Consider the following 12541-nt stretch of genomic DNA (forward strand, 5'->3'; position numbering starts at 1 on the left):
CCCCCCTGTTCTTCTTAGCTCCGCCCCGACCCCCCTCTAGCAGTCCGGCCCGCTCGCAGTTTCCAGATGCTTTCTGAGCGTGAGTTCAGTCCATTCAGGGGTCCTGACCCCGCTCTTGGTCTCACCTCCAGTCTACCTTCTTTTGCCTGCTCTCCTCTTGTTATGCTCCTGACCCCCAAAACTACTCAAACGAATCTTCAAACACCGAAGCTCTCACCAGTCCCTCCCTCTGGTTCCTCCACTCTTCCCAGTACTGCGCTCATTGCTGGGCCCCTGCATCCGCACGCCTGACTCTTTGGTTCCAGAGCGGACTGGCTCCTCAGGCCTCCTCTCCTTCCTAAGATCCCAGTCACCAAACGTAGCTTCACCCCGCTTTCACCTGGGCCCCGACTCTCACCACTCCTTTACGCTTGGCCAGCACCATGGTGCCATCGGGATCCAGGAGCCGGCTGTGGTAGTGGCTGGGAACGTAGTCGTCGAGGCCTACTGGAGATGCCCCCCGAGATGGCCAGCACCTCCTCAAACTCCCGTTCTGTGCCACCACGAAGACCAAAGGCTTGGCCTTGGCGTCAGGCCCGGATCTGGACCTGGGGTTGGCCCCCAAGGGCTTGGCCTTGGCCTCAGGCCCTGACTCAGCCCCTGGGGTCTCGCTCTCAGCCTCGGGCCGTGATCCGGATCTGGACGTGGCAGCCTCCCCCTCCAGGCGTCTGAATGTGGCTGGGCATCTGACTTGGCCTTGTTTTCAGGCTTAGGGACCTCTGAGCTGGCTGCACCACACCTGGCTTCCAACTTCATTTCCCTGCAGAAAATAGACAACCCAGTGTTGTAGTCAGAGGCCCTGTTTCCACATGTGGCCCCCTATACCTCCAGCCCCCACAGTCCTTTCCTACACAAATACCCCATTCTCTTCTGCTCTCCACACAGACCCCAGGAATACAGGACCTCTGGCTCTGGCAAGCTCCCAGAGCTCCCAAACCTACCAGGGAGTTCTTCAACAGTCACAAATCGGGAACCCCATGAGCTCCTCAGAGACTGTCCCGAGATCCCCTTCACATCCAGCTGCCCCTAAGGGACTCAGACAAGGGGCAAAAGGCCCTTGAAGGGGTAAAGGATTGAAAAGGTCCCACCACTTCTCCAAGACTTCTGCAAGAACATGAGAAACCATCATCTCCACTCTCCCTACAAAAGGGGTCCCTGGGGAAAACAGAGGGTCCTACCATTGCCAGTCACAATCCCAGAGCAAAGGTGGGGGGGTATAAACTCCAGATCTTCCCCTCTTGCCAGTCCAGTACCCTCCACTCCCACCTCTGACACATACATTCAAACATTAACCAGAGTGGACAGTTGGATAGGTCCATTAGAAAATTTCAAGTCATTCCTCCCAGGCTGATCAAAACTCCTTTCCATTCCTCCTGCTGGAGTCTGTTCCCTCCTTCTCCATAGGGAGACCTGGCTCCCCTCTAGGGCTAGATGATCATTTGGGGAAAGGCTCTGTTGGAGCTCCGGCAAACAGAATGTCCACGAAGATCACCTATGCCCCTCTTCCAGTTACCTTCCCTCCAGAGAGTCTCTTCTGATTTTCTCTCTCCCTCTGTTCTTCTTTCTAATTTCTTCCTATAATTCTTACCCTATCTCCTACTCAAGATTTTCTGTGTCCTTCCTATTCTCATTTTTGGGTCAGCTCCCCTGGATCTGTCACCATTCAGCCTCTTCTGTTTTCCCTGCCAGAAATAGGGCCAAGAGAAAGTGCCCTCCCCAAGTCCTAATGGCTCTTCATTTGCAGACCTCTCCCCTCCAGACCAACCAAATCAATCAATTAAACCCCCCTCCTCTCTTTCAGCTAGTTATAACAGTCCCTTCCTACAATCGACCTCAAGCCTCATTAACCAACATCCCAGGAGACACATTTACTAGCTACTTTGTGGGGGATGGTCTTAGCTCCCACACCATAAACAGCTTACATAACTACAGCATGCTTGCTATACAGATGAAACTTCAAAACAAAAGCCCCATGTCTAAGGTCCTCCTGGGTAATCCTTACCTGGCTGAGGTAAGACAGCATCAGGTCAGTATCATCAGAGAGAGGGGAAGCAAAGACTCAGAGGATCTTATAGCCCTTGCTAGAGCACCTGAGACCATCAAGTTCAACCCACTTCTTTAACAGTGAGGAAACAGACACCCAAAGGAGGCTCAGATCTGGCCTAAGGTGACTCCACTTGGATAGAGCCAGGCTTGAGGTCAAGGTTAAGTTTTCCTGGCTCCCAGGCCAGTGGGGGAGTGTATTTTTTGGTGTATTTGGGCCTCCAAACCCAGGCAGAAGAGCAAGGACAGGAATTACTGGGTCCTTCCTTGGAAGGAGTCAAAGGTCCCAAGAACTAAAAGCTCAGAACCAGAGATGGAGTCCTTGGGAGCAATCCCTAGTGCCCTCCCCCCCACTGTCAGCCCTTCCATGCCAACAAGCCTGGGACCAGCTCAAGCATCAGATTCCTTGTGGCAGGCTCTGGCAATGATGGGTCTCAGAAATGAGCAAGTTAACTTGTGGCTTCCGTCTACATTCCCAGGCAACCTCACCTGTCGTTCACGGGTCCCTGAAAAATATCAGCTGGTAGTTCCATGCTGAGCTCGGCAATTTCCTACAACCCCCCAAAGGGGACAGAACGTGAGCAACTTGGAGACAGGGACCCATCCAACTGATTCAAGACACGAGGCTTCAGTTACCCTCCTTTGCTTTCAAGTTGGGGGAGACTCTTTCCAAAGGGTGTGTCTTCATCTTGAATAAGGTTGTTTGTAAGGAGGTCTCAGGAAAGAAACAAGAGCTTGCAAATTCTTCTCTCTCATTTTCTTCCCAGGCACTCCTCTGTACCTATTCCCTTTTTGGGGGACGGGACACAAATGTTCCAAGTTCCTTAAACCCTGGGGGAGGTGGGTGCTGGGAACAAAGCAAGCCAGAGGCTCCAGGCCAAGCCAAAGCTGCTGGCTGGCCCCACAACCCTGGCTCCACACTCTGGTTCCTTTCCATCCCTCAGGACAGTGCCCTCCAACCTGGCTCCTTGAACTGTCATTCCCATAAGGTATCTAGGCAGAGGGAGCCCGTGCCCCCAGGGCACTGTGGGAGATGTAGTTCAGGCATCTCCTGGACTGAGCTCCAGGAAGAGGGGCAGCGTTTCCCTTGCCCTCCATATCTCCGCATCCTTGTTCCATTGTTTCAGTCTTATAAATAGGAATGCGCACTCTGGGAGGGGATGATTAAAGTCCTCGCTGGGCATGCCGGGAGGCCCCCCACCCCACCTCCCCTGCACCCCACACACCTGAAATATTGATGCCCTTGAGGTCGTCGACAGCTTCTCGGAGCTGGAAGAGGGAGTGGAGGGAGCAGACAGCGGAGAGGCGGAGACAAAGAGACGGCAGCAACACAAAGCCCCCAAAGAAGAGAGCAAAAAGGACAGGAAGGGAGGCAGGAAGGAGACAAAGACGGCCAGGGAGGTGCGGGGCAGGAGAGGATGGGAGAGGGGAGTGGGAGGAGGCACGGATACCAGACACAGACATGACACCTCGAGACTCTGGGCCAAGCAGATGAAAAAAAAAAAAAAAAAAAAAAAGTCCTAGCAATGCGCCCCCTCCCCAGGGAGACCATAAATAGAAAGCAGCGACACTCGCCCTTCTCCCCACGGTGCGCGATGGGGGAAGGGGTCAAGCGGAGGAGAGAGCCAGAAAAAGAGTCAGGAAGAGAATAGAGACCTCGGGAACAGAGGCGGGGGAGACAAGATAAAATGGGGGCACAGGCAGGGGATGAGGAAGATAGACCAATGAGCCATGGGAGGGTGCCCCAGAGCCACAGCCATGGATTAGGGGCTGTCCTGGAGGGTTTTCCCCAGTCTTTCCTCTGCGCCTTCCCAGGAGTGGGGAGTGGGGGGGGGGGGGGCGGGGGGGACAGAGCTTCCGAAGGAAGCTACTTGGCAGGGGTCCCCGTGGGCGCCAGGCTCAGGCGACAGGTTGGAGCGCAATGACGACGGGATGGGGGAGGGATGACGGACGGGAAAGTGCCTCTGAACATCTAGGCAAAGTCCGGGTCCCAGTTATCTAGGTCACCGGACCGGGAGGGGTAGGGGTTGGACTGTAGGGGGCACAGCGGCTGTCTTCCCCTGGGGGGTGGCGGTGGCCTGCTGCTACCCCCGTTCCGCGGAGGAGGAGCACGCCAGCCCCCAGCCCCCGGCCCCCTACCTCGCCGGAGCCGGAGCCCGGGCCGGGATACCGAGACACGGAGCGGGGCAGGCCACGCGGACAGCGAACCAGGTGTCGGGAGTGGGGTCCCTTCGGAGCCCCGAGGGTCGAGTTCGGACGGCGCGGGGGGACCGGAGCAGTCCCAACGCGGAGTTGGAGCGCGGATGTGGGGTCTGCGCCGCGGCTCAGTGCCGCACGCGGGCGGGAGGTTCGGGGTTCGGGTGCTGCGGGCGCCTCCCGCCGCGATGCTCTGCTGGGCCCGCGCGGCGGCTCCGAGGGGCGGAGACCCTGGCGACGCGGAGGAAACCCGGCCCGGATCTGGAGTGGACTCAGGGCGGCCTGGGGGCGGGGAACAGGTGCCGGGGAAGGTGGGGGGCGGGGGGGGGCGTGCGGGCCCCGGGGCCGGCGCAGCTGGGTGGCCTCAAGTCCGGCCGAGGAGACTTCGCCCCTTGTCCTGGCTGGGCAGCGGGACTAAGGGTGGGAGGTGCCTAGGGTTTTGGCCAAGGGGTTGACTGCGGGCTTAGTTACCACCCCACACCCCAGCACCTTTACACTCTGCCCCGCCCCCCCCACACCACTTTCCCAGTCCTCCCTCCTCCGGGCGACACCCCCTCAAACTAATCCCAGTGCCAGGTAAGTCAGAGCCACTGGAGAGGGCACGCAGAGAGCCCTGGGGACCAGGTCGGAGAAACCGATGGAGGAAATTGGAAACGCTTGCAGATGGGGTGCGAGACACCGGGAGACAGATGGGGATGGGAGCCCCTCTCCCTCGCTCCAGGGTCTGCCCAGCTCTCCTGCTCCCTCTTCTCACCAAAGCTGATTCCCCACCTATCTTTTCCCACTTTTTAAAATACTTTCCAAGGTGATAACTCAGCGATCCAATAGGCTGTGCTAATGTGATCAGGTGGAGGGGGGGGGGGTTCGTGTCCTCTTCCGGGGCTCCCAGACACATGGCCACGCGGAGGGTTAAACAGACGAGAGTCATCCTTGGAATTCCAGGCCCAGGTAGGCCAATAAATAACTGACAAGTCATTAAACTTTCTTACTTTTCTTTATTTTTTTTTTAAGTTTTTATTTCTGTAATCGCCGCACCCAACGTGGGGCTCGAACTCATGACCCCGAGATCAAGAGTTGCATGCTCCACCGACTAAGCCGGCTGGGCGCCCCTCTTCCTTCTTTTTTCTTAATATGACTTCTCCCCATTTCTGATTTAAAAAAAAAAAAAAACTGCTAACACCCTGCCCATCTCCCAAAGCGCGGGTAAGGTAGAACGTGCTCGGGGCGCCTGGGTGGCTCAGTGGGTTAAGCCGCTGCCTTCGGCTCAGGTCGTGATCTCAGAGTCCTGGGATCGAGTCCCGCATCGGGCTCTCTGCTCAGCCCTTTCTCTCTCTCTGCCTGCCTCTCCATCTACTTGTGATTTCTGTCAAATAAATAAATAAAATCTTAAAAAAAAAAAAAAAGAAGAAGAAGAAGAAGGTGGAACGTGCTCCACGGTGGGACAGCTCCTCAAAAAGTTGGCGGAAAAAGTCACTGGCGGCAGGAGGGAGACGCAACCAGGCTCTAATCCCTCCCTTTTCGCCAGAAGCCCCGCCTTCTGCCACCAGAAGCTCTGGGATTGGCTCAACGTTCACCACTTCCAGTTCCCTCAGCCAATGAGAAGAGAAAGTTTCCCGAAGTTGCTAACGCTTCATGTCTGAGCTTCTCAGAAGAGAGAAGTCGCCGCTCATTGGTCTAATCAAAAGCCACGTGGTTCCAAAATCACCACGCGCAGGCTGCTTCTGTCCCGACACCCCTGGGAGTTTAGGGGGGGGGGCGGTGGTGATAAGAGGATGGAAGGTGACGAATCCCCTGGCTGCCCCTCCCCTGGCTGCCCCTCCCAGCAAGAGGGAACAAGAGGCTTTCGGCATCCGTAAGTGCTTTGAGGATGCGGGGTGGTGGGGGAGAGGGGATGGGGTGGGGAGGGAGGTAGGGGTGCATCACCTTGTGCCTCTGGACGTTAAAATCCGCCAAGGTTAAGACCCGTGGGGGTGGAAGCATGATTTGCTTTGCGACAGAGGCGTGAGAGTCCTGGCTTCACAGGTCTGGGTACCAGGTCACCCCGCCTCTCCCCCCGACTTCACCCCTGCACCCCTTCCTGGTGGTGAGCCGCAGAACCACCCAGAATGTTTGCACAGCACTTCGGTTTGATTCTCATAACACTGTAGGATGGGTGAGGCTTGTTTAGTCACTTCCACAAAGGAAGAAAGTGGGTTCTGAGAAGTCCCGCCACGTGGGCTAGATCCCGCAGCTGGCAAGGGACACTATGAAGGCCTTGGCTGCAAAAGGAGACCCCCACCGATCACTGACCCCCTCAGAGGGCAGAGGTACTTGGTGAAAATGCTTTTGAAAACGGCAGCGCAGGAAGCAGATGTCAGGGTAGTTAAAGCTGGAGGTTTCCCTTAGCTGCCCTGAATTTTGTAAATGCTGTCTCGGACCCTGGGGACCCATACTGGCTTTGACCCTTATGCCGGGCTTATTTCTTTGGGCCTTTTATTTGGAAGACCAAGGCTGAGACCCCTGGCCTCTCCCTGATCCAGTGACCCTTCTTCCTGGGCAAGTCCCCATTCTATGAGTCAAGTCTATCGGCACTTGGCTGATCGCAGAGAAATATAAAAGATGCTTTACTGAGCATCTTACGGGCACCGCATGTGCTTTTTGTTGATTAGGCAAAGGACCAGCTGATCTGCAGATAAGGCAGGAGGCCAAAGATCAAAGGGTTAAGTAATTGCCTCAGAATCACAGAGCCAGTGAATGCCTAAAAGTCTTCCTTAGAATTATGGCATTGGAAGGAACTTTCCAGATCACCTCAGAAGGCAAGGTATCACAGATCCCACATACTGGTGACTCACGGCTTCTTCATCTGTAAGGAGGGCATAGCTCCCACCTTCCAGTAAGGATTAAGTAAGATAATGTAAGAAAAGTGCTTGGCAGAGCATAGAGGTTCGATTAAAAGTAGGTATTACGATCTAGCCAACTAGAACAACAATTCTCCCCTGCGGTGCATTGCAGCTTGTACACTGAAATGCAGATGGAAGCAGAGGCCTGCCTTATTCATTCTTCCTTTGGGACTCTCAGACTCTAGGAACTTCATGAATCAGGGGATAGAAAGCTGGGAAGCCACTGAGCTTGACAGTGAACTCTTTTTTAGAACAGAGTTGATGTTACAGCTATCTTTTTGTTGTTGTTGTTTTAAGATTTTATTTATTTGGGGTACCTGGGTGGCTCAGTGGGTTAAAGCCTCTGCCTTCGGCTCAGGTCAGGGTCTCCGGGTCCTGGGATCAAGCCCGAATCCGGCTCTCTGCTCAGCAGGGAGCCTGCTTCCCCCACCCCCCCCCCACCTGCCTCGCTGCTTACTTGTGATCTCTCTCTCTCTCTGTGTCAAATAAATAAATAAAATCTTTTTTAAAAAGATTTTATTTATTTATTGGTGGGGGGGGAGAGAAGGAGCGGGGCAGAGGGAGAGGGAGAGGGAGGAGCAGACTCCCTGTCGAGCAGGGAGCCAGACGTGGGGCTCAATCCCAGAACCCTGAGATCATGACTCAAGCAGAAAGCAGACGCCTAACTGACTGAACCACCCAGGCCCCCTGATGTTAAAGCTATCTTTATACCTCTGGTGCTTTGTTCAGCTCTTGGCACATAGTAAATGCTTAATAAGCATATTATGAAAGAAGGAATGACTTCAACCTAGATCTAGAGTAGGGGAAGTTGAGACCACCTTTGATCGTTTTTATCGAAAGTCATCCACTGGGTAGAGGTAAAACCAGAGTCCCGGTATCCTAACCCCAAGCCAATGCACAACCCAGCCTCACACTGCATTTCTTTTTTTTCTTTCTTTTTCTTTTCTTTTTAAAAAGATTTTATTTATTTATTTGAAAGAGAGATCGAGATCATGGGATCATGGGATCATGACCTGAGCCGAAGGCAGAGGCTCAACCCACTGAGCCACCCAGGTGTCCCTCACACTGCGTTTCTAAAAGCTCAGGATAACAGCTTGTGGATAATTTCAAGGATAAGTCCTTGAAATTCCACATCTTCTCTCCCCATCCATCAGCAGGTCCCTCTCTCCAGGTCCATATGAACCAACATTGTCTGTAATGTCTGTCATTTATTCACAAACATTAACATCATCTTCGATGGGTCTGATTGACTCCATTTCTGTTCTCAAAAAGCACAATCATTAGCTAGCCGTCAGAAAAAAACCCATCACTTTTACTCTGGAGACTATCTAACACACGCAGAAAATAGAACAGTATAACGAAGCCTCACTGGCCTACCGTCAGCTTCAACAATTATCAGCTCATAACCACTATCATTGGACACTGCAAGCACCCTGATATTTTGAAAAAAATTTCAGACATCATATTGTTTCTGGTATTTCAGTAGATCTTTATCATAGGGAGAGATAGAATTGTGTCTCCCTCCCCAATTCATATATTGAAACCCTAACCTCCAGTGTGACTGTATTTGGAGACAGGGGCCTTTACACAGGGAATAAAAGCTAAATGAGATCATAAGAGTGGGGCTAGAATCCATAGGATTATAAGAGGCAGAGACCAGGAGCCCCCTCTCTACCCTCGCATTTGCAGAAAAAAGACCTTGAGACAGAAAGAAAGTGACTCGAAAAGCCAGGAAGAGAGCTTTCACCAGAAACGGAATCTGCCAGAACCTTGATCATGGACTTGTAGCCTCCAGACCCATGAGAAATAAATGTGGGCGACATCTTGGGTGGCTTAGTCCATTAAGTGACCGACTCTTGATTTAGGCTGAGGTCATGAGTCATTTAAATGCTTTAAATTGTTCTTTTCATTTGTTGGTCTTCAAAATAACAAGTTTTTAATTTTTTTAAATCTTCATGATTTTTATTTATTTAGTATGCAACGGAGAGAAACCATGAGAGCAGGAACACAAGCAGGGGGAGTGGGAGAGGGAGAAGCAGGCTCCCTGCTGAGCAGGAAGCCAGATGTGGAACTCGATGCCACCATCCCAGGACCTTGGGATCATGACCTTAGCCGACGGCAGTCGCTTAACAGACTGAGTCACCCAGGCACCCCTAAAAAATAACAGGCTGGGGCACCTGGGTGACTCAGTGGGTTGAGCCTCTGCCATCGGCTCAGGTCGTGATCTCAGGGTCCTGATCTCAGGGACCCTGATCTCAGGGTCCTCTGCCATCGGCTCAGGTCCTGATCGAGCCCTGCATGGGGCTCTCTGCTCAAGGACAAGGTCCCGCCAGGAGGAGGAGGCAGCCTGAGCAAAACCCAGAGCAACAGCACCCTTTGCAAGAACTGGCAGTTCTGGGTTGTACCGGTCTTGTAGGCAGGGGCTGGCCCGCGGGGAGTGGGGTGGGGAGGGGGTTTAAGCAGGAGTGACATCTTTGCCTTGTGAGTAGAGACCGCCCTCTGGTGCCCACATGGGGGAATGACGGGGAAGAAAAAAGCCAGAGGAGGCATCAAGTTGAGCTTTTAAGTTTCCTCAGTTCAGTTTAGAAGTTAGACTCTTCCAGATCAGGACGAGAAATCACAATGTTGGGGCTTTTCATTCAGCTACACAGGAGGAGGAATGGCATGAGGAAACTCATTAACGGTTTTGTCCTGTGGGCCACAGGCCTCTTGAAAATACATTAGGCCCTTCAGGATGGTCTAGTGACCCATGTTCTTCTCTATGTACACCTGTCATGCACAGTCCTCCAAGAAAAGATCCCGTGGCGAATGCTCGCCACCACCTAACATCATTTGCACAAAAGACCATCTCTGGGTGGGTGCGGCCCCCAGGCATAAGCAGAGAAGATTTTTGTGCGAATTTTTAAAGGACACCTGTTGGGGCACTTGTGTGCTCGGTGGGGTTAAGCCTCTGCCTTCGGCTCAGGTCATGATCTCAGGGTCCTGGGATCCAGCCCCGCATCAGGCTCTCTGCTCAGCAGGGAGCCTGATTCCTCCTCTCTCGCTGCCTGCCTCTCTGCCTACTTGTGATCTCTCTCTCTCAAATAAATAAATAAAATCTTTTAAAAATTAAAAAAGGGTACCTGTCGAGAGCTGAATGTGCACCGCCCCCCCCAACTCAAAAAGACATATTGATGTCCTTACCCTTAGTGCCTGCAAAAGAGACCTTATTGGAAGATGGGTTCTTTGCAGACGTAATCACATTAAGATGAGGTCATACGGAATAAGAGTGGGCCCTAATTGAATCTAGAAGTGGGCATCTAGAAGAAGAGGGAGATTTGTGAGACAATCCATTTGGTTGTTTTAAATCACCAAGTGTGGGGCCCCTTGTTAGGGAAACTAGTGGCGCTCGCTCCCTTCCTTCCCACGATGGGTGCAACCCCCCCCCCCACCAACTTCTGGCTCTGTGAAGGGAACCCCCATGCACTCCTGCCCCCAGCCGGTCTTCCTGGGCACAATCTACAAATGATGCAGCTGGTTCCCTCTGCACAGGTCTCTTGGACATGCTTCCTTCGCTCATGCCTGGTGCATGGCCATCACAGAACGCAGTCAAAATGCAAAAACACCCAGGACGCACTTCCTGCCCTTAACAGCTGCATTTAATAATAGGAGATAAAAGATCATGGATGAGTCGTATGTTCGGGTAACAGAAGACCAGTCTGCCTAATGCGATGGTATACGTGATGGGATCCTATGGTGTGAGGCTTGGGATGTGGCTGTGGCTAGGAAAAGATTTTCCGTAAAGACGTGGGCAAGATAAGAGTGCCGGTAACTAACGTCTGCTGAGCACCCTGCCGGGTCCCATTTCTGTGCATACCTCATTTCGAGCTCATCAGGAACCCTGTGGTATAGATAGGAGGCTTAGAGGTGGTGCGCGAGCCTGCCAAGGTCCGCTCATAGTGAGGGTTGAGCCCCGGGAGCTGAACTGGGACTCGTTGGTAGGGGTTCCATCCGCTCTCCGCTCAGGAAGGAGAGCCGAGTCAGAGACAGGCTGGGAAGATGGGCTGGGCTGTTTGGAGGCTTCCTCGAATGTGGTGCTGAGGATTTCACACCTTCGAACAAGGACCCCGTGACAGTGAGGATCCACTAGGGAGACTTACACGCAGAAAGCAGTGCGTTACAAAGAGCATCTGGACAGCGGGAGAAGGGGTTGGATGGGAGAAGAGGAGCAAGACGTCTCTGATCGCAGAGGAGCCGTCCCAGAGGCTGTTCACGGAGGGATGGGGGTGGGGAGCGAGAGGAGAAGCTGAAAACCGTTTAGCAGGAAGACTGAAGAGGCCAGGGGTCTTGAGTGGGGTTCTGGGAGGTGTGGGGAGAAGCAGGAGCTGAGGACCATTCTGGCATGTCCAGCATCGGCCCCAGGAACCCTGGGGATGGCAGGCGGCTCAGGACCTAGGGCTCCCCGGGTACACAGAGCCCCTTCAGAGCTTGCCCTTTCCACAAGCAGGTGGGGAGGACCATAGGGGCTGGAGCTCAGGTGGAAGAACCAGCAGTCGGGCTGGAGGAGAGCTCATCTATGGGAGGTGACTGCCAGATCCCCAAAGCATACTGGGGTTGGCCTTGGTGACAGGGGAATGGAGACAGGACTAGCCGTGGGGCTCGGGTCAGACCCTAGCAAGACTCTCCCTGTCTGGGTCTGGAACTTCCAGACCAGCCGTGGTTATGCCCGGACCTCCCCTGGGCTGCTGGGTAGACTCTGCTACACCGTGAAGGCTTCTCCCCGCCTCGGCCCTCCTCAGTGCCACCTCCCCCTTCTTTCTCCGCAAAGGCTTCCAGATGTTTCCTCCCAGCTCCACTGTGGCTGAGGAGGCACCCACCCAAACGAGAGAAAGCCAAGGGTGAAGAAAAAAGGCTGGGTCACCAGTGGGTGGACTGTTTGCCTCAACCACAGCACAGAGACATCGGTGCGGCTGTCCCGTGAACTTGGACGGCATCTCACGTCCGTTGCAGAGAAACCCTGTGTATGTTCGGTTGATGAGAATCTGAGCCATACCCTTGTGATTTGTGTGCTTGTCTGTGTTGTATTTCAATTAGGAGTTTTAAAACCTCACAACTTGGAAGTAGGTAGTCCTGTGTTACCAGGGGAAGCTGTGGCTTGTGTGCTTTGACCAAGGTCATGACCAGTGACTGCTAGAGCTGGACCCCTGTGGTTCAGAGATGGCCCTTGGACCACGTTGGGTCCTCAAATTCAAGTTCAGGCTCAAGCGTTCCCTTGAACTACCTGCCTTCCAACTCTGTGCTATTTCTGTTTCCAGTCAGTGACTATTGTCACCCTGCCAGCAGTGTGGCATCTTTCTCTGTGAGGACCCAGGACGTGCAGGCCAGAACAGGAAGGGACAGGCCTT

General features: G+C 53.6%; 1 protein-coding gene across 1 annotated transcript in view; it reads right to left on the reverse strand.

The window, feature by feature from the left end:
• Nucleotides 1-2692, reverse strand: part of NAT16 (N-acetyltransferase 16 (putative)) — a 5568-nt gene extending 2876 nt beyond the window's left edge. The window contains 5 exon segments of the mRNA XM_059414604.1: nucleotides 398-484; nucleotides 486-538; nucleotides 541-619; nucleotides 706-799; nucleotides 2572-2692. Of these exon segments, the coding sequence (XP_059270587.1) occupies nucleotides 398-484; nucleotides 486-538; nucleotides 541-619; nucleotides 706-799; nucleotides 2572-2615 (357 nt within the window). The 5' untranslated portion in view covers nucleotides 2616-2692.
• Between the last annotated feature and the right edge of the window lie 9849 nt (nucleotides 2693-12541).

Source organism: Mustela nigripes, chromosome 11 (genome assembly GCF_022355385.1).
Source record: "Mustela nigripes isolate SB6536 chromosome 11, MUSNIG.SB6536, whole genome shotgun sequence".
NCBI lineage: Eukaryota > Metazoa > Chordata > Mammalia > Carnivora > Mustelidae > Mustela > Mustela nigripes.